The 26,106-nt window shown below is 36.9% G+C and overlaps 1 protein-coding gene across 3 annotated transcripts in view; it reads left to right on the top strand.

Moving 5' to 3' along the window:
* FAM184A (family with sequence similarity 184 member A) overlaps window positions 1–26,106 on the top strand; it is a 71,740-nt gene that overhangs the window by 11,826 nt on the left and 33,808 nt on the right. For 2 of the 3 annotated variants that reach the window (XM_062488764.1, XM_062488761.1), the window contains exons 1-5: window positions 13,909–14,562; window positions 17,605–17,740; window positions 20,204–20,385; window positions 21,033–21,230; window positions 24,541–24,663. In XM_062488764.1, coding sequence (XP_062344748.1) covers window positions 13,909–14,562; window positions 17,605–17,740; window positions 20,204–20,385; window positions 21,033–21,230; window positions 24,541–24,663 — 1,293 coding nt within the window. Of the gene's footprint in view, window positions 1–13,707; window positions 14,563–17,604; window positions 17,741–20,203; window positions 20,386–21,032; window positions 21,231–24,540; window positions 24,664–26,106 lie in introns of those variants that run through there. The other variant, XM_062488760.1, reaches the window with a different exon arrangement.

Here is a 26,106-nt window from a genome sequence, read left to right as displayed (position 1 = left end):
CTGAGATCTTAATGAAAACTGTGGAAAACTGACAAGTACAAGCACATATTTAACTTTTTATCTGTAAAATGAGACTTTTCTGAAATGTACATAGCTCTGGTTTTATGCACTGAGCTTGTTAATTTTTAATGAATTTACCCTAAAAATCCTTACACTTTCACAGAAGAGATTTTGCTTTGGAAACTGCATTGTTTGTAGTCTCTTTAACCCTTAAAAGATAGTTAGAAAGCAATGGAAATTCTCTTAAAGTGGAGATTAAAATTAGGGATAGGATCTGCTGGAAACAGAACAGAGCTAAATACCAAACTTTCACCTTTATTAAAACCTTTCCTGACTGTAATGGGAGCAGTGGTGAATCAGTAGCTGAAGATACTTGTGCTTAGTGCATAGAAATGATGTTAAAAACCCACCAACAAACCAAAGTTTAAATTGTATTTGCTAGCTAATTTGAAATGCAACTTCAAAGAAGTATTGGAAAACTTAAGGAAATTTGCTGTTGATGTTAAATGTGTAAGTCTGACAACTGAATTGTTCCATGCTGTCCCTTAACAAGTTAAGATGTGAGTTAGTTTTTTGTATTTAATTGCAGCTGGTGTATTGACAGCTGCATTGTACATAGAATAGTCTTAAAATGGGCCTTGTAATGATATCTCAATGTGTTCTTTGTATATGAGTTGCATAGATAATTCTTAAATTTTTCTCTTAACTAATTATATATCTTGCAATATGCAACCAACTTAGCCTATTTTTTGCTTCCCTTTTTGTGTAAAAAATGGAAGGTTTTTGCAGTAGTAGTCAGAACTAAGCATGTTTATATGAGAGATTGAATATATATAAACTGACAGATGCGTGATACAGACCTGTACCCACCGGAGGCCTTGAGCTAATTATTTAACATGAAGTTGCACACAAGTGCTTGGTGATTTTTTTTTTTCCTTTCTCTCAAGATTACTTGTTTGAGTCATGTGTATTCCTTGATTTAAGATTGCCACAGTTTTCTCATTTGTTGAATTAAAAAAGCAGGAAGTAACAGATGCTGAAGAAAGAAGACTTCTTGGTTTTCCTTTAATCATTTTTATCATATTAGCTATCACAGATTTTCTTCTCAGTATAGTGAATCACAGCCAAAACTTGAGGTCTTGATGAAGATTCTTATTTGACTGACCCATCAGGTATGGGGAATTTTTGTTGGAAGTGAAAAATTCTGAACAGTCTTACCTACATAATTCTCTATGATTAATTGTTTAAAGAATAGCAGTTAATGTTTCCCATTTCATGTGGAGTAAAGTAAGTATTGTAAAAGAGGCAAATCTGGCCAATCATTTGCAATGTAAGTACTCTTAAAATAAGCTTGTTGTTTTCCAGCTGCCAAACAGAAGCAATAGTAGAAGCTTTCGTTGCAATTGCGTGAGATAAGTTTTTAAGAACATACACTAGGGTGGCTATCCAGAAGATTCTCACTGATGGTTTGGATTCAACTGGATGGCCATAGTAAGAAAGTATAGCAGCTGGACTGAGTGTTCAGGATTCTACTTTTACTGCATTTGCTGGGATGAATAGAATAAAAGAGATGCTTTAGGACAAAGCAGTATAGTTGTATGCTTTCATCAGAGCATCAGTTTTCTTGTAGGCCTCTGATGGAGACACTACAGTTTTCCTATTTATGTATACAACTTTTTTTTTCACTTTTTATTGAATGGTTTAGAAAACTTGTGGTGGAAGGAGCTGCACAAACTTTAAGTATATAGACTAGATACTATGAGAAAAAATGTATTTGGTGTTTTTTTCTTTTCTGGGGAGGGGCTAGGGTTGTTTTTTAAGGAAATTTAAAATCAGTTCTGTCTCCACTGTTCTTTGTCATGTGCCTGTGAGCTTTCTCCAAGTGTGTGCTAGACAAGTAGACATTAAAGTGGACTGAAAGGTGGCTGAACCTCTGGACTTTGTGTTGTGGTCAGTTGCATGAATCCCAGTTGAGAGCTGGTCACTAACAGTGTTCCCTAGAGGCCAATCTGTTCAACATCTTTGTTATGACCTGGGTGATGAGACAGAGCACACGCTCAGCAAGTTCATAGCCAATACAAAAGTGGGACAAGGGGTTGATAACACAGATGGGTGTCTTGCCATTCAGAGCTGGATGGGCTGGAGGAATGCAGCACAAGAACCTCACACTAAAGTCTCTCTGGGGCAGCGCAGCAAGGACTTGGTTAAAATGGGGCAGCGCAGCAAGGACGTGGTTCAAACCGACTGTCTGGAAAGAGCTGGGCACTAAAGGCCCCGGGGTCCTGACAGACACGAGCCGGACATGGGCCAGCAGCGTGCCTTTGGCAGCGGAGGTCAATGGCACACTGGACTGCACTGGAATGAGAGTCACGGCAGTTCAAGGGAGGTGATCCCTCCCCTCTGCTCTGAGCTGGTAAAACATACCTGGAGTGCTGGGTCTGGTTCTAAGGCTTTCCCATAGGAGAGTCATAGACATACTGGAGAAAGTCCAACAAAAGGCCGCTGTGTTGAGGGGGCTGGACCATCTGTCATACTGGGAGAGACTGAGAGCTGCGACTGTTTAGCCTGGAGAAGGGACGGCTCACGGGGATCTTATCAGTGTGTGTGTACACCAGATGGTGAGGAGTAAAAAGGAATGGGCAGGCATATTCTTAGTGGTGTCTCATGAAAACAGAAGGCAATAGGCACAAACAAAAACATAAGAAAACCTTTTTTTTTTTTTTTTTTTTTTTTTTTTCTGTGAGGGTAGTTAAATTCTGGCACAGGCTACCCCGAGATGTTGAGCCCTTGTCATTCTTGGGGACATTGAAATCCTCACCAGAGCAGGGGAACAGAACAGTCTGTTTTGCTCAGGCTCTAGGCTGGACTAGGTAACCGCCAGATGGGTCTTTTGACCTCAGCCTTTCTGTGATTCTGTGTACATGGTTTCCATAATAGCTACTGTGTCGAACCTGCAACCTGTGAGTGTCAGATGTCAAAACTAATAGTCATTATTGTGTAAATACTGAGATGTAGCTAAGAATTAAGAATTTTTTCCCATTGCATGGTAGGTACCTGTAGGTTACTGGAAAGTATCCCAGTAGGCCACTACAGTCTTGTCCTAGATTCATCTTGGGTTTGGCTTTGAAAATAAACCTGGACTCTCAAGTGGTAACTGTGCCACCTTCTGCTTACTTTATGATTTTGCTTCTATAATCTAATTGTTTTAAAAATACAGTGGAATTAATGATAAGTCTTAGCATGAACATAGATTTTTTTTTTTTTGTTTAAAAGTTGAGTTGTTTCTTTTTTCCAGAGGAAGGGAAATTACTTCAATGTACTTTCTTTCTGGGAAAGTAGCTCAAATTATTCTGTAGTTAATAAAAATTCCATTATTCTGGTTGGAATTTCCTTTATTTATTCTGAAAACTTAGCATTAGAACTTCCAGAGGTGATTTGTAGATAATGCCTTCTAGGAAGTGGAAGGATGATGTAGATAGAAATACTGTCTTGGGAGTATGGCAGTATATGCTTTTCACTAATATTTCTTTCCTGCATAACTGTGTACTTGCTTGGAAAGGCTCCATGCCTTTCCTTCCTTAAACAAGTCTGGAAAGTAGAAATGCAATTATGAGCAAGCAGTGGATTTGTTTTCCAGACTGCTTTTCAAAACTCTGGTGAAGATTTCTTCTTTGATCCATTAGGGGCTGAGTGGTATATTCTTATCTTCATGGTCTCATCTGCTGTGAGGAACCACTAGATAATCAAATTGCATAGTGTCTACAGAAATTCTTGAGGAAATTAAACTCAAAATAGATCAGGCATTGAGGGGAAAAGACTTGCAGGCAGAGAGAGTGTAAAAATGAACATTGTTTTGGTGGGGAAAACGAAACCTTTTCTTTGGCTTGTCGTACAGTACTGCTGGTTTTTTTGGGAAAACTGAATACAAAAAAATGTTTTCATCAGCTCAACACTTGAGGACTCTTCAGTAAGGATGAATAGTGTGTGTGAGTGATGATAACGCTGACTATGCCTTGCTTTCAGGTTTACAGGCTAACTAAAAGCAAAAGAGATCATCTTTCTTTAGTGTCAACTTCATTTACAATTATCCAAAAGTACTTGTGACATTTTCAGGTGATGGCACTCAGAAATATTGCTTTGGATATTGTGTATAGCAGATTTCAAAATGGAGATGCTTCATTTCTTCAGTTGTTGTTCTGTCTCTATCATCCCTGCTTTCCTTTCTTCCCCCCCTTGCCAAATAAAAGAAAAAAACAAAACCCTTTCATTCTAAATATTTAAAGCCAGTTCCCAATATTAATGGGTATTTATACAAAAATTATGTTTTCCTTAAATGTAGGACAACTCAGCTTTCATACCCTTAGTTATTAAAAAGCTATGTGTTTCTAAGCCATGTATTGAAAAATCTAAAACTAGGCAATGACCAGACATGTTTTCCTCATAAACATTTAGTGAAAAATAAATGTTTAAAAACATGACACATCAGATGGTGAAAGTTAATAGGGGGTTAGATTTGAAGGTGAAATGGATTAAGATTTAAGAGCAAATTTTTAGTCTTGAATTATAATGAAAGTTAGCTTGAATGATAACGCAAGGAAATAGATACAGAAGGAAACAGGACATTAATTTTTTTTAGAATTTGGATTATTTTGAGTGTTATGACATACTCCATATAGTGCAGATAACTACATGACTTAAATGTTTCTTTCTGATGAAAATACAGTAGGTGAAAGTACAGATTGTGATTGTCTGGAGGATAATTTAGCTCAGTTTAGTAAAAAAGACTTAAATTATAATTTAGATCAATACAATTGTTTATGACTGAATTAGACATTACTTATAGTGGCCTTTTCAAAAAAATGGATTGATTTTAGAACAAAATGAAAAAACTTAAGCTTTGCTTTCAGACAATAAATGGAATCAGCTGACTAATCTTACCCCTTTTATATGATTGGTTTTTTCCTCTCCAAATTGAGATTCTCTAAGTGTGATGGATTTATTATTGAAATATACTTTGCAGAAAATTTCAACTTCTGTTCATCCATTTAAGCGCTCATTGCTTCAATGTCGCAATGTTGGTGAATGTCATCCTTTGAGGCATTTGATCCTGCTGAAGACAACCCACTTCCTCAATGCCATCTCTCATATTTTGCACCAAGATTGCTTGCTTTTTTGCCTTTTTATTTATTCTTTTTTTTTTTTAGAAAAGGAATAACTGGTGAATTAGACAGTGTATTTTCCTTCTAAAAATACATAGAGCGAGAGAAATTTCTGAATGACATTGGGGAAAAAAAGTCCAACTTCATTAACTGTGGCTTGACTGACCATTAGGATGTAATTTGATGGTACTAAATACAGAAATTGGAAATGGAAAGGATAAAGTTTCTGTAGCTAGCAAGTGATTAAAGCAGATGGAAATATGGCATCTCTGTTTTCTCTGTAATGTAGTTCTGAAACAATGCTGATGATTTGGGAAGAACAAATAATTTTTAAGTCATAGTGCTGAAGTAGTCTTAGAAGCATTGTAAATAACTGTTATATTTTGATAACATTTGTATAGTAGAGCTCTCCTTATCAGTTAAGCAGGTGTGAAGTTTAGTACCACTCAACTTGATTTACAAGTATTGGTTTTGTTTAAAAATAAGGGTTGCTTTTCTAGGAGCCATTGCAAAACATTTAAACTGCTTTCTGCTAGAATTTGTTCCCATTCTGACTAACTTTTGAAGGATTTTCTAAGCAATTTTCCCTCTTTCATAAGTCTTTCTTCAATGTATTATATTTTAACCTGTCATCATGAAAATATTTTTGATGTCATAATGAGGTTGAAACTTACATTGAACTCTGTTTTAACTTATTATGCAAGCTGGTTTTACACTTTGGCACAGAAAGCAACTTATGTGCAGCTAACAAACCTAAATGTGTCAGTCACACAAATAATAAATATATTGCTTAGAAATGGCTTTGTTTGAGAACAGTGCAACATAAATGTGCAGAACTGGATTGCTGAACCCTGTAAACCTATGTAACTCCATTAGAGACAGCAATGCCAGTGTAGAACAGCTGAGCATTTCTCTCAGAAATAGATGTCGTGTTGTAGCCAAGTAGGGGATTAAGTGCCAGGTTGTACAAAGCACTAATGGTGATGTCTCCCCTAATTTGATTTATAGTAAAGAGTTGCACTTCAATTCTATCCAGCTGCTTCTTGTCTTTCTGTCAAGATCTTCAAGTCTGCTTCTTTCCTCCTGGAAAAATTATTTATGTTCTGGCTTGTACATATAATTCTAAGGTATTCTACTCTTGAAAATTAGATTAATTCAATCTGGCCACTTGCCTGTCCATCTGCAGCATTCTTTAATGGCCATATTGGCCACTGTGTAGAGATGTGTAGTGTTACTCAACTGCATATCCAACCCGTCTCTCATAGTCCTGTGATATTATCTTGATATAGCTATTCCCATTTAATTAGTATTTCTCATTTGTTTGACATCACAACTGCTTGTTTTGCACCTGAATTTTTGCCTCAGCTGAAGATATTCTGAAGGTTGTATCATAGAGGCATAAAGTCATTAGTGTGGGATAAGGCATCCAAGATTGAGCCCAACCAATCACCAATCTGCGACCAAACACCATCATATCAACTAGATCACAGCACTAAGAGCCATGTCCAGTTGTTTCTTAAGCATCTCTGGGGATGGTGACTCCACCACTTCCCTGAGCAGCCCATTTCCATTCTTGACAACCCTCTCAATGAGAAATTCCTCCTCATTTGGGTGGGTGCAGCATTATATCTGTCTGTCGCAACTTAGTCAGGTCATGATTCTTTTAAAAGCCTTTTTAAAGCAAACTATTTTCCTTCCTTTTCCCTCCTATTTTTGCTTTTATTTTGATACATATTCGTAAGAGGAATCTGTGCTTTTTCTTCCTCAGAAAATGGGGTACAGTTATTAAATTCCTTTGTTCCATTATAATTAGTTGTGATGAGAAAAATGCCCCACTTTTTCCTTTTCTGCAGCACATCCAAAATAGCCATTTAAGAAAAAACAAGCATTTTCTTCTAACCATATCAGGATGCCATCCGTCCCTGTATCCAGTATTCTATTTATTCTGCTTAATGGAATGCGGTTGCCCCCAAATCTCTCTTTCTGTCACTCTCACATATGTGCTGATGCCTCTGTCAAATCCCCTTTTGTCCCACTATGGTTGTATTTCACTAGTGAGACCTAGTCTTGGAAGCACCTAGCTGCTAGAGCAGAAGGAGCAACAGGGCCTGATTGCCCACTTGACTTCATGTCATGGGAGAGCTCCTTCTTGATTCACTACTGATTGCTAAAATCACTTGTAGGATCACAAATTGTTATGTCCTGGCCCTGAGGCCTTAGGTTTAAGCCACTCTTGACTGCCTGGCTCCTGAATTTGTGAATTCCACTCTGATGTTGCTGCTCAGTGTGTTGGGCTATCAAAAGAGGTGCAGGTAACATGCTCCTCTTGTTGAATCTGGTTACAGAGTGCTCTGTAGCTGTGGCTTTACTTGCTGCCATGATTTTGATTTGTGCTACTTGGTTGATAAAGGCTATCCCTGTTCCTGCATTTGGACAAAGTGCATATTTCCAAGATAGGCTGTGGTAGCATATAGCTCCTGATGAGCTCCCAGAAAACCTCTCATTTGCTGTCTGGTACAACTCTAGGGGAAATGAGAGACCACAGTGAATGAATGACCTATTTGGCCACACTGACTACTCTGTCCCTGTGTCAAGGCATGATCTGCACCTTTTCTTTGAGTGAGGACATCTCCTGTCCTATGATTAATTGGACTGTGGCATGGCTTTTTTTGATAATTACATTTTAAGGTACAGGCACTGTAATAATTTATAAACGTGCTGAGCTGTAAATGCGAACAGATCTTCTAAACCAGTAGGATTCTCAGAAAATTCAAAAGAGTTAATATTTCAGTGTGGGCCATACACAAATAAACAAAACTCCGGAAGGATTGTAAGTCAAGTAGTTAAATGTGATACCGATCTGTACTTGGCATTCTGAAAGTAGAAATGGATTATCAGATTACAGGTACTTGAGGAGCAGGTATTTAGGAGCATGAAGAAAGCTCCTGTAGGTGTACGGGCCCCTGTGAGGTGTTATACCTACTGTATGTAGTATTAAACATCAGGGAACCTGAAAATAAAAAAAAAAAAAATTCTTCCTTGTGTTTTATTCTCAGTGTAGATGTTGGTGAGCCGTGCATGACCTCATGACCTTGGACTTACCCTCTTTACAGAAAATTAAGTGTCTATCAATAAATGTGGAAATGAAAAATTTCTTCTTATCTGAAGGTAAAGCCCTAGATAGTAGTGGATATCTGTTAATCCTCAATACTTAGAAATTATGTTGAGCTTCATAGTGTCATTCTGTAAATAATTAATTATAAACAAATGTCATTAGAGATGGCTTTGGAAAGCTAGTTGCTGTAGTAAAAAGAATCCAGTATTTGTGTTTAGAGTTTCTAAAGGACTAAAATACCGAATTTCACCGAGGCGTAAATTGAGCTAACACATGAAGATTGTTGAATAGCATAAAGGATATTGTAATAATTAATTTCATGTGAAAATGTGGGTTTTTTTAGGAAGAAAATTTCATGTTCTTGCTCTCTGTGGATTTTATCTCAAAGAAGGACTGAGACTGATCTAGTTAGACTAGCTTTTTGGGGGGAGTTGCTATTGGCAGGGGACACTCATTTTGCAGCTGCAGACCATATTCCTTCCCCGCTCATTGTATTGTGCCCCTAATGCACTGGCCCAGGTATTTAGAAAGACTTGCAGTGAACTATGAAGCTGAAGAACAGGTGTCTTCCTTCCACCTTTTCTGTGATGTCTAAGAAATCCTGGCCTAAAGTTCTAGGCTTGTTTCTGTGCTTGTTATCAGCAATACAAAGATCTTGACTGACAAAGCATCTTCTATTTGTGAAGTTTTTCATAGGGAAGCAAAAGATCTTTCTAGATAAATGGATGTTTTTAAAAATTGGAATTAAAAAAAAAAAGATGGGCATACATAGGTTTTGAGGTTTGGAATTTTTTTTCTATACATGTTATAACTGTCTGTCTACTTTTGTATGTTGTAACATATTTGTAAGACGGTACTCTGTGATTGTGGTCAGCTTTTATGAAAAGCAGTTTTAAGTAGCTTTGAGGTACTTTCCTGTATCATTGTATTCTTGTAATACAATTCTCTAAGGAGAATGAATTTGTCCTGTAAAACAAACTTTTCCTGGCTATTAGCTTGGGTATTTTATTTTGTTTTAAATTTTTCATAATGTGTTAATTTTAAATGCTTAAATATAACATATGTCTCATTTTTTGACATTATTTAGTCAACTGGAGGAAAGGGGGAAAAATAAATGCAATACCAAATGTACCAAAAAAATATAACTGTTTTGGACTATCATAGAGGAAACATTTCTACATAAAATTTATTAATGATAATGCTTGTAATTTTTTATATTTCCTACTGATTTTGTAGACTGAATTTTTCTGTTTGCAATCTGCTGAGCTTTCTACTGTTTCTCAGTATATGCTACTGCTTCCGATGTGAAGTAATTCTTACCTGCCTAGAGAGAGCAAGGGTAGGTCAGGCTCACTGGTCCACATCTAAATCATTAGTATTTCTTATTGGCACTGTACTTGTGTGGTTCATTCCAGAGACAGGCAGTACTGACAAAATCTGGGGATGCCTCTGGAGACTCTGGTTTTTCATACTGGTGTTCAGGCAGCAGCACCCTTGGAGCACTGGGAGCACAAGAGCTCACCTAAACAAGGCTGAACACGGTGCTCTGACCCAGGGACCCACACATCAAGTCTGAAATGGAGGTTTACCAAAGTAATAAGATTGACATTTGTGTAAGATGTGACGTTTTTCTCTCATAGGTGTCAGGTCTTGTTTATATGTGAAATTAGAGAAAATGAAGCATGCACATTTTTTGGGTTATTTTCATAGAATCATAGACTATGGTTTTCCGTGCTGCAAAGTAATTTGCATCAGTTCTAGTATTAAGGTGAATTACACGTTTGTAATTAGAAAAGCATTCTATCCTGATTAAATTGTTGGCAGGCGCAGATTCCCAAAGTACAGCTGACCATGGTCAGCTTTCCAAAGCATAACATCTGGTTTGGGATAAAAAATATTTCTCAGCCAAACCTTCATCTTTCAGTCACAAACAGTGTGGAATAGGAATTGTTGTTTGTATTCCTTGTAGCTCAAAACACCAAATCTAGCGCAGGGACTGACTTGCTTCACCTTACCACGTGGAACGTAACTAAACAATCCAGTAATTACTGGCATAACCAAGGTTATTGCTGTTATTGGTACTAACATACTCTGTTGTAGTTATTCAGACCAATGCACACAGTATTTCAGTAGATTCTTCTTAAGAATTGAGTTACTGTTTTGTATAAAAAGTATTAGCTGGCAATCTCTGTATCCTTATAGAGAGTATAGTTCTGTCTGGCCCTCTGAAATGATATGCTGACTGAAAATACAGTAAAGCATGAATTTTTTTTTTCCTGTTATGTCATAATAATTGTTATGTGCAGTTAGGACAGAGCTGAAAAGTATTAATCAAATAAGCAGTTTATGGTTCTTAGCATTATGCAGTTGTACTAAAAAAGCTGCTGGTGTTTTTTAAAGAATTTTTAAAAGCATTTGCAAGCATGCTTATCTTATGCTCTCATTTAAGAAGAGAGTGCAAAATTTGTTTTATCTACCTCCAATGTTTGCAACCTTACTGCTTTACAATTTTCACAAACTTACTCAAGAAGGAAGTATTAATTTTAGCTAGAACTTTAGATGTATTCATTTGCTCCAAGGTACTTCAATTTCTGCTTGCATTTCATTGAAGTGCTGTGAAGTTGCTTTTGCTTCAGTCAGTACAGACTTCTTTTCGCTGTGTTTCTATATTTATACAGTGCATCAAATTCTCAAAGATAAAATCTGATATAACTATAAAATTTCCTTAAAAATACTTAGGTCTACAGTAGTTTGATGGAGCTGGAATTCAAGCTGCTATAAGGCATATATTATGGTGCAAGACATTCTGTTGCATGCATTTTATTTTTACATTTCCCGTAAGATACGAATGCCCTCCATTTAGGGAACAAGTCGTGATTGAATTTGAATTGAATTTGTTGCTGTTCAGTGCTTTTAGTAGGGAGCAAGTAAATGATGAGAGTTTAAAGATATCTTCCAAATGTGGCATTGCACATGGATTTATTTTTCACTTGGAGTTTTCAGTGAGGTTTCCACTGCTAAATCATAATACTCTTGAAAATGCTTTTTGATTTATACTTTCTGCAGATCGTAGTGGTGCATAACTTGAGACTGGAACACTGCCTGAAGTGAAGAACATTATGGCTCTTCTGTGCACAAGGACAAGAGTCAAAGACTGTTTTGAGTGTGGGATTTGACCTAGTGTTCTGCAATTGCTCATTATAATAACCCGATCCCAAGTGTGAAATTTATTTTTTTATAGTACCTTTTAAATTATACTGTCCAGCTTCTCTAACCAAAACTAAGGCCTATTCATGCAAAATAATGCACGTAACATTTAGAAAAATCCAAAAACCTCTGCTTTCAAGTGATTTTTGATATTAACCAAGAAGTTGAACTCTATATGCCATTAAACCAACAGGAAGACAAACCTTTGGGATCCAGTAGATGAGACTGTTGGTAACAGGAGAGATGTGAAAAGTTTGTGATCAGAAATTACCGTTGGCATCACCAAAAACAATAAGAATATAAATGGTTGAAACCTTGGTGAAGGGCATTTCAGTGATAGTTGTGATTTTGCTAATGAAATTGCATGTGGTTTAGTTGTCAACTTTTGCAATGTTTTAGTAGAGTTTTGTGAATCTTTGTACCATGAAACTCCTTCAAAATAGGAAATTTAATTTTGTTTTTATATCTGGGGAGGAAGAAAACCAAAAGTGTCCTTGGTACCCGCAGATACATACGCAACACTAAAAATAAGTTGCCAAACCTATGGAAAGCCTACATTTTTTTCCCCCCTTTCATTAAATGGCACATATATATGTTCAAAAATTGAGTTAGAATAAGTCAAATTGTTTTTGTGGTATTTTAAAGTTAATTTCTTGCTATAAAGAAATCTATAGCCTTGCATAAAGGTAAATGAGTCTAGAGGGGGTTGTTTTTTTTACATCAAATGCTGTTTCAGAACATCTTTATTTTTCTTTTTTATCTTTTCAATTGTAATCTAAAGCCTGTCCTTTTGTGATTTTTGTGGCTCAATTAACAGAATGGGGTATGTTATTTCAGGCATAAAATTTAGAATAAAGTGGCCGGACCTTTGTTCAAACAAACAAACAGAATAACACCATGGCCAAGGTCTTGAATCTGCTCTTTCACTTATGAGAACTCTTTTGAGCTTTGTAGCTCATCTGAACACTTGTAGACACTTTCTCTAGTGCATAGAGGCTTTTGCTTGGTGTCAGGAGAGCAATTCTGTGCCTGTTTTGTATTTCCCAGCCTTTAGAGCATGTCAACGCAACCTTCCTCTGTTGCCTGGTTCAGTGCTGATGGAGGAGTGGTCTAGTGAAATTAGTGGTCTAGTGTCATTAGTGAAAAAAGAAAATTCCCTGCTGCTTCTTTGTTGGTCATTTTTGTTGCTTCTTGTTAATTTTTAAGATACACAAGTTACACTGATCAGAAGACTTAGACTTTTTTTGTTCAGATGTGTTTTATAGCACTGCTGCCTGTATATCTAGGAAGTATGCGGGGAATTGCTGGAGTTCTAAAGCAAAGGATTGCATTAACCCCACCTATTGCGTGAATAGTTTATTCACTGATTTACACAGATACAGACACACATACTTATCTGTACTTCCTAGTTAAAAACCGAGATGATGATCTACTATGTTGTGGTGCAGTTGAAATATCTCTTGAGAATATATCTGGTTATCTTAAAACTTTCATTTAATGCTGGTGGTTTTGCTGCTTTCACAGCCTTCTTGAACTGTTAGCTCCCTGGGCTGCCTTGCCCTGAACTTTTTGTTCAGCTGACTTACTAGTTGGGAAGTCGATGAATTTATATTGTGAGAGACCTTAGGATACACAGAATGCTTACTAGATAAGATGTCAAAAGTGAAATTGTGTCTGGGCAACCATCAAGATTGCAATCAAAAATAAGTAGTGTTTGCATTTTAGATGTTTCTGAAATTAAATATTTAAGAACCTGTAGCCTTTGGAAAGGAGGGATCTGAGATATGGGGTTTTTTTCCTGGTTAATTTCTTGTTGTGATATATACTCTGTTATTTTCCAACAGAAGACCATGTTAAATTTTTTTAGTCAGTGCTTTGAACTATTTTAAATAAATTCAGGGTTTTTAAAAATGCATTTTTAAATGTGTTTTTTTTTTCCCCAGTGTATTTCCAGCAACAACATGGGTATAAAGACAAAGCTTTCATTAGTAAAATTAGGGGTTTAAGAAGAACAGAAAAACTACTCTATAAAATGTATATGAATATCATGACTAATACCGCATTTATGCAATTACATCCTTAATAACATTTGATGTCTTATTTGTGTCATGAAAACAAGCCAGATTAGTGAAGTGGCTTCCAGAGTACCTAGGTATGTATTTCTTAGGATTTACCAGAGAACCAGAATGCCTTTTCTCTTAATATAATATTATTTCATGTTTGCAGGTAATATATGCTTTGAACACTAAAAATGATGAACATGAAGCAGCTATCCAAGCCCTTAAGGATGCTCATGAAGAAGAAATCCAACAAATTCTTGCAGAGACCAGAGAAAAGATCTTGCAGTATAAAAGTAAAGTGGCAGAAGAAATGGATCTCAAGAGAAAGATTCAAGTTTTGGAAGAGTCATTGGAAGATCACAAAAAGATGAAACATCAGGCCTTAACAGAATTTGAAGCATATAAAGATAGAGTTGAAGACATGCAACTTTGTGCAGAGGCTCAGCATGTCCAACGTGTAGTGACCATGTCAAGGGAAGTAGAAGAGATCAGAAAGAAATTTGAGGAAAAGCTACGAAGTTTCATACAGTTGCAAGTACAGTATGAGAAGGACAAGCGTACAGCTCTGGAAGACTTAAAAGCTGCCCACAGGCTTGAAATTCAAGAACTTCTGAAGACTCATCAGAGTCAGAATGCTACTTTAAGTAAGGGGCAAGAGAAGCTGGAGGAATTGCATAGACTGGAGCTGGAAGACTTGAACAATAAAGTTGAAGAGTTAAGGCTGGAAAGAAAAAAGCTCATTGAGGACTATGAAGGCAAACTCAGCAAAGCACAGTCTTTCTATGAACACGAACTTGACTCTTTGAAAAGATCTCAGCTTTTTACAGCAGAAAGTCTACATGCTTGCAAAGAGAAAGAAGTGGAGCTAAGAAAAGAATTTCAGAACCAGGAAAGTATGTTACGGAAGAATCTGGGAAAGCTTAAAACTGAATTGCAAATGGTCCAGGACGAAGCTGCCAGCCTACGGGAAAAATGCCAAAAACTTCAGGTGGCTCTTGGTACTGCAGAAAACAATGTTCAGGTGAGACTTGTGATATGTTCTTCCAAAGACTGAATTTTCTTTTCCTATAGAAGTAATCTTTCCATGTGGCTGTTAGGTTGAGGATACTGGAGTGTGTAAACTTAGTTTTCTATCACTCATACTTGCTTGACATCTCCATTTTTTTTCATATATTTCTACTTTAAAATTAATTATTTAATTAGCCGTATATTCACTAGCAGCAACTGAAGTACTGCACACTCTTTCACTGTGTTACTAGGTTTGGCTCAATAGAGTTAACTCAGGTAGAATTAATTTCTCCATAGCAGCTTGTGGGGTGCCATGTTTTGGATTTGTGTTGGAAAGAGTGATGGTAATGCAGAAATGGTTTAGTTATTGTTGAGTTGTGGTTACACAGAGTCAAGGTCTTTTTGGCTTTTTGTCCCACTCTTCCATTGAAGATGCTGGGGGTATACAAGGAGCTGGAATGGAGCACAGCCAGGACAGCTGACCCCACCTGTCCACAGGAATATTCCTTATAATATGACATAATGCTCAGCATATAAACCTGGGGGAAGGAGTGATGGATGGCGTTTGCCTTCCCAAGTCACTCTTATGCCTGATGGAGCACTGCTTTCCTGGGGATGGCTGTACATCTGCTTGCCCATGGGAAGTGGTGAATGAATTCCTTGTTTTACTTTGCTGGTATGTGTGTGGCTTTTCATTTATCTATCAAACAGTCTTCATCTCAACCCATGAGTTTTCCCACTTTCACCCTTCCAATTCCCTTTCCTGTCCCACTTTGGCAGGACTGAGCAAGTGACAGTGTCATATTTAGCTGCTTACTGTTTAAACTCCGATAGTTTTATTTAATGTGTTGGGTTGACCCTGACTGCATGCCAAGTGCTCACCAAAGGTGCTTTATCACCCTTCTCCCCAGCTGAACAGAGGAGAGAGACTATAATGAAAGGCTTCTGAGTTGAGATAAGAGGGAGATATCACTCATCAGTTACCATCATGGGCTAAACAGGCTCGACTTGGGAAAAAGGAATTTAATTTATTATCAATCAAATCAAAGTAGGATAATAAGAAGTAAAGCTGAATCTTAAAAGAGCACTTTCTCCCCATCCCTTCCTGGGCTTAACTTTATTTCCAATTCTCTAGCCTCTTCCCCTACATTGATGCAGGGGGATAGTGAAGGGGGCCTGCAGTCAATTCTTCACACATCTGCCTCTTCTGCAAGGGGCTTCAGGAGGTGGGTTTATGGAAAGCTGCGGTGAAGGTTAAACCAGTTGTATGTTGATCAATCCTGCAGTAAAGGAATTTTGTTCCCAAAGAAGAGGAAGAGTCTAGTACAGTATCTGCAGCAGATTTTGAAGTCAGATGTTACTCTGATCATTGTGGATTAGGTGGTCAAATGCATAATCTTACCACATCTGGTGTCTGTTTCATTACACATCCTGTACAGTGTTTTCCCCAGTCCTCTCTTCTGCTTTAGTTGCTGAAATGACTCTTCACTATTTCAGTAACTTGAATTATGCAAAATATATATTTCTTTTTTAACCAGAACAGTATTTTCTTTCCCTTGCTGCCCAGCTAGACTATATTACACTATCCAAGATATGCTATTGTGAGTCAGTAATTTGATTTAAGGCATCACAAAAGTTTAGAATCATAGAACTATAGAAAAGTTGGAAGTTGGAAGGGACGGTAAAGGTCATCCATCTCCAAACCCTCTGCCATGGGCAGGGATGCCTTGCACTAGACCAGCTTGCTTAGAGTCCCATCCAGCCTTGTGAGTCCACAATTGTCAGCAACCTGTTCCAGAGTCTCACCACCCTCACAGAAAAGAATTTCTTCATAGTATCTAATCTAAACCTATGCTCCTTCAACTAAAGGCAACTCCCCTCTGTCTTATCAGTACATGTCTTTGTCAAAAGTCCTTTTCCAGCTCTCTTTTAGGCCTTCTTTAGATACTGGAATGCTGCTTAAAGGTCTCCCCAAGAATCTTTTCTTCTTCTGGATAATCATTATCTCAGCCTGTCTTGATAGGATTAGTGATCCAGCCCTGTTATTGATTTAGTGGCCTCCTCTGGACTTTTTCTGACAGGTCCTTGTCTTTCTTGTGTTGGGGCCCCCACATATGGACACATAGTAGTGCGGGTGGGGTCTGAAAAGAGCTGAGCAGAGTGACAGAATCACCTCCTGTGATTTGTTGGCTGTACTGCTTTTGATGCATCCCAAGGCATGATTGGCTTTCTGGGCTGTGAGTGCACAAGTCATATTGAGCTTTTTGTCCCAGAGTTCTTCTCCCCAGGGCTAGTCTCCCACCCATCCTGTACTTGTGCTTTGGATTGTCCTGACCCAGGTGCAGGACCTTGCTCTTGGCCTCGTTGAACTCCATGAGGTTCACACAGTCCCACCTCTCAAGGTCCCTCTCTAAGACATTTCTTTCCTTCAGCGTGTTGACTGCACTACACAGCTTGGTGTGATCAGTGAACTCGCTGAGGGTGCACCTGATCCCACTGCCCATGTTTCTGAGAAACATGCTAAAAAGTGCTGGTCCTAATAGTGACACCTGAGAATATAATTGCCTAGTTCTCATTTTGATGTAATTGATATAATTGCCCAGCTCTCATTTTATTGTTCTCCATGCGTAGCTTAATTTGGGTCTGTAGTAAACACTCAGAATTGCAACGAAGAACACTAAACTGCTGTTGAGCACATAATGTGTTCTTTAATGTGAAAAACTCTCAGATACCAGAAAACAGGTTTCCAAACTTGATCCCCAAACTCTGTGGACCATTTTATAGTTTTTATTTTTTCATGTACCTTTTTGAATATTGTCACGTTTCTCTTATGCGTTACTGTCATGCCATGTACCCACTATCTTATTCTTCAAAAAGTATTTTTGAAGCATTACATATAATGCACAATGACTATGGCAATGGTATTGCACTTTTCCAACTTTTGTGTGAATAGAAGTTGTTTGCTGAAAGGTCTCTTCTCTACCTTTTAACCTAATGCTCATTTAAATTGACACAATTGTATATGATGGTAACAGGTATTCTGTGTTTCCTCTAGGTTCTTCAGAAACAGCTAGATGATGTGAAGGAGGAGGAGATGTCATTGTTAAGCAAACACAAAGAAGTGGAAAGTGAGCTTGCAGCTGCTAGAGAGCGTTTACAGCAGCAGGCCACTGATCTTGTTCTCAAAGCCAGTATGTATGTCAGTAACTTAATCTGGAAATGAACTTCATCCTTTTATTCTAGCCTTCCCTTTTTCTGTCAGTCTCATGCAGGTGTAGAATGCCTAAAGACTGTTTAATGCCTTCCATAGAGTTTTCCAACAAGTTTTGGGGTTTTTTAACTTTTTTCTGTTGCGTGCATTGTACCTAAATTTCCTTTTTTGTCTATGGCATGTACGTATCTTCCAGGCCTTAGAACTGCACTCATACAGAACAATTCTGCTCTGTATCTGTTCTCCACATAGTAACTGAGCCATGCTTCCTGTTTTTTCACCTTTTTTCAGTTGTCTTTTCTTTTTGGTAATGCTGTGGTACTTTGCTTTATACCTACTGTCAGAAGATTTGCAGCTTATTGAATAATAAACCCTTTAAAGTTTTCTCTGTAGCTGCTTTCTTTGCTCCTTTGTAGTTGCTGGCATATGGAAAGGCACAAAGAATAGCTTAAGACCTAGCTCTACACTTGCAGCTTTCTTTTCCCTCTTTGGCATTGTCTCCCTAGTGTGCTCAGTAGGAGGCATGGGCCCCAGTACTTGAACTTGGACAACTATACAAAAGGCAGGGTCTTGGGCTTGAAAAGGGGCCCCTGGCTTATCTTTGGCCTTGTTGAAGTAGACCAATTATAGCAATTCCTGATTGTTTTCCACACAAATTAGCACAAGCCCATGAGTAGCCTAGGCCACAAGTTGGAACTAAATAGCAACCAGCGGGAGCCCAAGACTGCAAGGTCCTATTAGATTGAACAACTAAAAGGAATAGGCTTGCTGTTGGGAGTATGTAAAATGTGAATCTGACCCTCCAAAAGCTGCTTTGTGAGGCAGCCATAGAAAAATTAATGACTGTATGAGAGCCCTGTTCTCATACACTCTAAAGCTGCTGCTGTTTCATTCCTTAGGCAGAAGCATGGGAGGATTTCACCGGGCCACCCCAAATGTAGTGGAAATAAACAGCCAGGTGGATTTTCTGTATTGCTGATGGCGTGAAGTCAACTAGCCTGTGACTGAGGCCAGCTCTGGTGTCCTCTGGCATTGTGGTTTTCAGCTTTACCAGCAGTCCAGTGTGTTCATGCTGTTGCTAAGCTCAGTGGTGCTGTCAGCAGTGCATCTTTGTTTTACAGAGCATTGCTGTGCAACAAGAACCAGGATCCCTGTTTGCAGTGGTGCCACCAAAAATGTGGAGAGAAGTGTTAGAATTCTTCAGGGCTTAGTACCATTAGAGGTGTTAATTTTTAATGAAATTACTATTAATTTTGAGACATTTTAAATTTCCAAATTTTATTTCATTTTCTCATGGCTTTTCCTTTCACATCTGTGTCCCCAGGCAACAAAGTCTAAAACAGTTTCCTTTTTGGCACATCTTGCTTTTAACAATAAATGGAAATGAATCATGAAGCTTAGTAATTTTTGTTATGTGAGAAGCAGCACATACTCCACTTTCATAGATATTTCTTAGTGACTTAAATTTAAAAGCAATGCTCTGTTATGAAACTGAACTGTCATTAAATTGTCATTTTTGAAGGCTATAATAAAATGAGAGGGGAAACAACAGTCTTTCCTAGAAATTGAGGCTACAAAAAGCAGCAGAAAATTATTCTGAGTAAACAGTACCTCTCATCTTTCTGTTGGACCGAACTAGAAGCATCCTCTTTTTCTAAACAGTCTTCTGTTCACTCTAAAGTGTCTCCCAAAATAACGGAAATTCCACTGCTTTAGCCAGTTACCTACAATAGTATATACATCAAGAGGAACAAACAGAAATTTCTGAAGTCATAAACCTTTGTCAGCTGGTTATGTGAGGGACAGATACTTATATTGTGTAGTTTGCAATTTTACTACATTTGTTCTTTTTTTTCATAAATATATATGAAGAAATTCAAAGGAAGCCTCCAACCTGCAAGGATTTAGATCATACTTTACTATATAGAGAGTTTTGTTATATCTTTTAGTCATATCCCTTTAGCAAAATAAAGTGTAATTCCATAAGTTTTACAGCCAATAAAGCTATGTATCTCATATGCCAGCTAAATTATGAGTTTGTTAAAATAAGGACATGTTTATCTTTAGACATCAGTGTTCTGCTTTCTGTTGTCCATCTTATTCTAGGGTAGAAATATTCAGGTTTAGGTGGGATCAGTTCTTCAGTGTTCTTAGAACTGCCTACTTCTGCTTTCCTCTGGGAGTCAACGTGCAACTTTGAATGAGGAAAATTGAAACAAAAGGAACTCCAGCACCAAGTGCTGTACTGTTATTGTAAAATGCCCAACAAAACTAAACAAGTGACAAGTGGAGAGGAAGATAATTATTGCAGTGAAGAGAGAGCTTGCAAGGGAGACCCATATGCAAGCTTCCACTGGATTTGTACTATCACTAGAATATGAATGTGCACTTCAATTGCATGAAACCAATGCTATGAGGTTTTAAAGAGCTGTTTTGTTTTTAGGTCACATTGGAATGCTTCAAGCTACTCAAATGACTCAAGAAGTTACAATCAGAGACTTGGAATCAGAAAAGTCTAGATTAAAGGAAAAATTGTCCCAGCTGGAAGAGGAAAGAAATTTATTACAAAGCAAAACACAGAGTCTGGATGAGCGACAAAGGCAGCAAATTCTGGCATTGGAGAAGGTTAAACAGCTTATTGTCTTTAGCTGAATAAAACAAAAAAAAATAGGATTCTCAGGAAAAAAAAATTATACTCTAATTTTTGTTTGATATGACCAGACTAGGACCAGTATGTTTGAAGTATATCTCATGTAGCAACAAACAATGACTAATGTAGAACATAAAGTGAGATTAGAGGGAAGTCAGATGAAATGTTCTGACTGCTTTGGACAATCTGTTAACAACATAATTTGATTTATGACCTTGTGTGTATATGCCTAGTATCTGAATTGTCTGAGGAAGAACAAATGTGAAATGATTAAAGAACAGTTTAGAAAGCCATTTGCTGAAAATGCATTGAACATGTTTGAATATACTAAACAGAAATTTCTCTATAGGCTTGATACCTAATTGTTGTTTTCCCAGATTAAATAGAGGAAAAATTAGGTTTTTAGCAAGTATGTATTGTTTTGCATGGATCGTTTAAAATTGCCATTTTGGTTACTGTATCATGTAGACAGTGCTTAGTGTTTGAGCAATTTGTTTTATGTGGAAGTTATTTTTTTTTTTTTTGCGGATTTATGTCATCAGTAATGTTTTTGTATTTATTTTTCTTCCTACTGTTCAGATTTTTTTACCATTGAATAGATTTATTTTTCTAAACTTTATAGAAAGTAAATGAAGCACGGGAAACACAACGTGAATATTATGAAAAGGAGCTGGTAAAATTACAAGCAAGATTGGAAGGAGAGGCTGCACAGTTAAAGGAGGCTCATTCCAAGACCTTAGAAGAATTGGCATGGAAACACCATACTGCAATTGAGGCTGCACACAGTAATGCTAATAAGGATAAGAAGAAACTGCAGATGGTATGTTCTTATTTTCTTAGTAATCACACAAAAAGCAACTGTTACAGTTTGCATCTTGTACTGCATGGTGTTTTATGGCAAATTTAATTTGGAATTACCTGCAGGCCTCTGAAGAAACTGCTTAGCCTTTAGAAGAATAAATATCTTGGGGGAAAAAAAAGCACTTGTACTGTCATTTGTCTGCATACAGAAGAGAAATTCTCCATTTAAACAAATTTATTTTCAAGTGTAGTAGTTTTGTTTTCCTGGGATTTGTGACCCATATTTAGAAGGGTTGGCATATCAAGATCGGTTCTTCTGAAGGAGATGAAAGATCATATTATTATAACATTTGAAATTTTTATTGAGTGTCCAGAAATACAGAAAGGTATATTATTAGGATTTGGCTCTATATGTACTCAGAAGATGACAATAGCTGTTCTGAGCTTGCATCATAAAATTACATACTGTGCAGCAACTGACTCTTTAGCAACTATACATTTACATTTTCGACTGGTATCCTGAAACTGAAAGGCTTTTTTTTGTTTCACAGATCTGGCTTTTTCTTTCTCAGGATGTGAGCCCCATTTTTAAATTATTATTTCTTTCTCTGATTTTGTGTGTTATGCACAAATTTTGCCTTGCGCAGGAAATACAGGATTAAGTGTTTAATTCAAGGCTTTGTTATATTTCTTTTGATGTATTCACAGGAAACATACCTGTTGGAGCACATCACTAGCTACAACCAAGGAAAATGGTCATAGTTAGTGATGTACATCTCAGACAGATTTGGTTTGTTTTTGTAATTTTTCTTCTGCTAGTATGTTGCTTCTTAGTTCAATTTTTAGTAAATCCAAAATATTTTTTGTCACCCAGTAATTGAAATATTTCTCAGAGACAGATAGGCATCTGATATGTCAGGCATATTTTCTTCAAAACTTTAAACATGCCTGTTATAAAGACAATGTCTCTTAGGGTTTCTGGGTATGTTTTTTTGTTTTATTTCAGTAAGATGTGGGGTTCTTTTTCTTTTGTTTTGCTTGTTATTAAAATAATGTGGAGAATAAAACAAAAGGAGATCACAGACTTTTGTTCCTTAAATCAATAAACTAGTTTTAATAAGGAATACCTCTCTACATTTAGCTTATGTGAAATTATTTTAACAAGGAAAAACTAGCTATGAAGAGATTTTAGGATCAAGGTCCCCGTAATTTTAATCAGATTTCACTGATTGTGAATCTAATCAGATTTCACTGATTTTGAATCTAATCAGATTTCACTGTCTCCTCTGTCAAACCTGTCTTACTAAGCACATGTTGTGGTGATCAAGTAATCCAAGGAATAAAACAGTCAAGCTTAAATGCAGAGCAGTGTTGAATTTTGTATGAGGAAGAAGCATGGTACCAGGAACCTTGGGATAGAGAACATGAGAATTCACTGGGAATGGAAGCTTGAGAAAATGCATTTGGGGAACAGAAGAGAATTCAGCAGAATTAGAGTAGGACTCAAAAAATAGCTCAAATATTTCTTTTTGCTTCAGTATTTCCATCTATAAAATGAGCTGTAGAAATGGCATCAGGAGGATCATGAAAATAGAGTTGCTAATAATTTTGCAGTACGGCACAGCTGTACTGACAAGTACCATCAGAGAAATAATTACTGTGTTACAGAATAGGGTCTAAATAGCACCAGTGGAATTTTGCAGACAGCAGATTTCAGCATGAACACGACCAATTGATCAAGTTTCACTGAGCAAGGCGCATTCATGCCACGTGTTGTCTCATGTGGACCCACTGAAGAAGGCAGGCACTTGTTATGTTGTTTAGTAATGTGCTGGTTACAGTGTAACCCTCTGTTTTGTCACTCTGTCCAACTACTACCATGAATGAAGAGGTTGTGCAAGCAGTGTAGGCAGAAATTGTTGACTACCACATACCCTAAAGCAGTTCTACAACTAACAAGCTGCTTAATGTGCTTACCATCCCCTGCAAAACACTTGAGGCATCTTTGGGTTTGGAGGAGGAAGCCTCTATTGGCCTCTGTTGCTTCTTGGAGTTGGCTGGGTGACACTACATTGCTGTCTTGCAGTAGGAGACCTTGGGTTTCCTTAGACTTGTATATCTTTTAGTGACTGTTTTTCCTCTTTAATACTTTAGTTCTTTCTCCCTGTTTCCCCAATTTCGCCAATACTTCCAGCTGTACTTTTTGTTTCAGGCTGGCTCTGGTCTATGTATTTTCATGGCTGTTTCTGACATAATACTGTTTTTTCAGAAACCCGAGCCCAGGTCTGTATAGAGGCACTGAATCAATGCTAATTGATTAATCAATTCAGCTAAGCCCCTAGGAAGGAGTTAAAAAAAGTCTCTAGCTCCCTAGAAAACCTTAAAACCTTGTATGGCATGAATGTGGATGACCTTGCTTGGCAACCTTAATTTTATTCACTAAACCTTCACAGTATTATGAGTTAGGTAGTATGTTTCACTGAAATAAGTAATAAAATTCTCAGTTTTAACATGTTTGCTTTAAAGTATCTTGTGAAAGAAATTGTTCTTCTGAAAATGTGTTCAGAATATTAATAAAGCTGAAGTCTAAATTTGTGATTTTCCTTAAAAAATGTAATAGTTTCTAACATTTATGTGTGTGTGTGTATATATATATACACACACACACACACACACACACACACAACATAGGCTCATGTAAGAGAAATACAACTCATCCAGCAGTTATTTTGACAATTTGGCTACTACACCATAAAGATTGAGTGAAAACAGGGATGTTACTTGATTCTTTCCATACAGTTAAACTTGAAAATTAATTGTTGATCTCTTCTGGTTCTACATAAATTTTATAGATATATGGTGTGGGGCATTTTTTTTTCATTTACTGTATTCAGAGTTCAGTCTGGATTTTAAGATTTACTCTTTCCTGTGGGGATTATTTGTAGGAAATAGATGGGTAAAGGCTCAATGACATGCAGATTTATTGGTGTAATTTTATAAAAAATGGAAAAATTCTTCTTTCAACTTAGACTGAAAAACTGTAGATATAGTTTTAAAGCTTTTGATAATTGTGAAGTAATTGCGGGAAAACTTTTTCTTTTATTTTCACTTTCTTCTGTGATTAATCAAGGATATTAAATTATAAAATTAACTGAAAAATTAAGACCTGTTGTAAAAGGAAATAAGTATTCATGCTTTAACAGTTTAAGGAAGAGTTGAGCTCACAAGTATTTATGCCAGTTAGAATTATTTCCATGTGGTAGACCTGTACTTGGCAATAACTGTATGGCAAATATTTAATATTTCTTCCATCTTTCCTGTTTCTGTAGGAGTTGGAGCAGCAGTTTGAGAAGGAAAAACTGCATTTGGAGGATGATAAGAATCAGCTCCGACAGCAGCTGGAAAACATAAAGGAAGAGCTGACAACAAAGCTGACTTCTGCCAATCAGGAGGCAAGGACTAATTTGTTTCAGCTACCACATTTCATCAATAGTGATCTTAGACTCCAGGACAGGTCTAGGACTATGCTATTGAGTGTTTAATGCCTTACTTATGTTTAGAGTGAAACATTCTTAAAACATGGCAAGTTAGTTGACTTCTTCTGAGCAATGATTTTTATTGTCCTTTACAAAATTAACAAAGCAAGAGATGTAAATAGCTCTTTATTTTTAATTCTTTTTATCTTTTCATTAGGTACACAGAGCACTACACAAAATGTATCAGGAGAGAGGGAAATTTAACTGCATATAAACCCGTATTTGGTTATGGTTAGCTTATCACAAATTCGGGTTGGTTTCCTGACTTGCAAATAGTCTTCATGTATTTTTATCAGAAGGTGATATGAAACACTTTTAGCAAGACCCAAATTATTCGCTATGCCTTGATATATTCAATCGATGCTAAATGCATCATATCTTGAGACAGTTTTAATTTTTTGTAGTTGGAAATCAGCACCTTTTCAAAATACAGTATTTTGAAACTAGAAGTACATTCTGCTGGTATCAAAAACATAAAACCATTTTTCTTTGGAACTTTTGCCTTGTTTCAAGAAAATATTTCACCAGGTTTATTGTTCAGCAAGCCCTATGCATGATTTCAGTGTGTGCTTTAAGAAAGACTTAAACATGAATTTAAGTATTATTTTGCAGCAACATTTTTCATAACTGCTTTCCATACTGCACAACATCTGGAGAAAGCAGGTGTCTCATTCTGGTGATTTGAATATTGCACAAATGCTAAACTAGCTTAAGAAAAAAACCCACCTGTTTTTAATATACTAAATGGGGAAGTTTGCCCTTCCAAAAGTATAGATAAACTTATACAAATATAGATTTTATTTGTTAATATATATTACTGTATTCATAATATATTGATACAGTAATATATAAATAAGATTATAATGTACTTTATCATTATGTATTAAGGTTTATATTCTGAAAATACATATTAACATATACTTTCAGAGTAGGACTACCAGATAGATGGATATGCCAGAGATTGTACGCAATCAGAGCAGCTGGACCTCCCACGTTTAGAATTCATCAGCTCTGCTGATCAGTCAGTTGTGAGTAGCTGTTTAAACAGGAGGGTTCTTCCTCCTGAGGGTTGCCAGTGTCATTTTTTTCAGAGCTTAGAGAAGGTGCAGGTTTCAGCTGGAACTGCTCTTTTAAGAGTGTGCTTATCTGCATTCAAATTGATGAAAATGACATATTTGTTATATATCTTTAAATCATACACAGCTTTATTTTTCAGTTCAAAATTACAGGAAGTTCAGTTATTTGGTTTTAGCTTTAACTTCTCTATTGTATGCTTTCATTTTTATAGGATTAGATCTGAGTAGAGCACCACTGTCATCTAACACTGTAGGCTTAAATTTAACTCTTTTTTTAATCAAC

Source organism: Cinclus cinclus, chromosome 3 (assembly GCF_963662255.1).
Source record: "Cinclus cinclus chromosome 3, bCinCin1.1, whole genome shotgun sequence".
Taxonomy (NCBI): Eukaryota; Metazoa; Chordata; class Aves; order Passeriformes; family Cinclidae; genus Cinclus; species Cinclus cinclus.
Note: the sequence above shows the minus strand (reverse complement) of the source record. Positions and strands in the feature narration are given on the sequence as shown.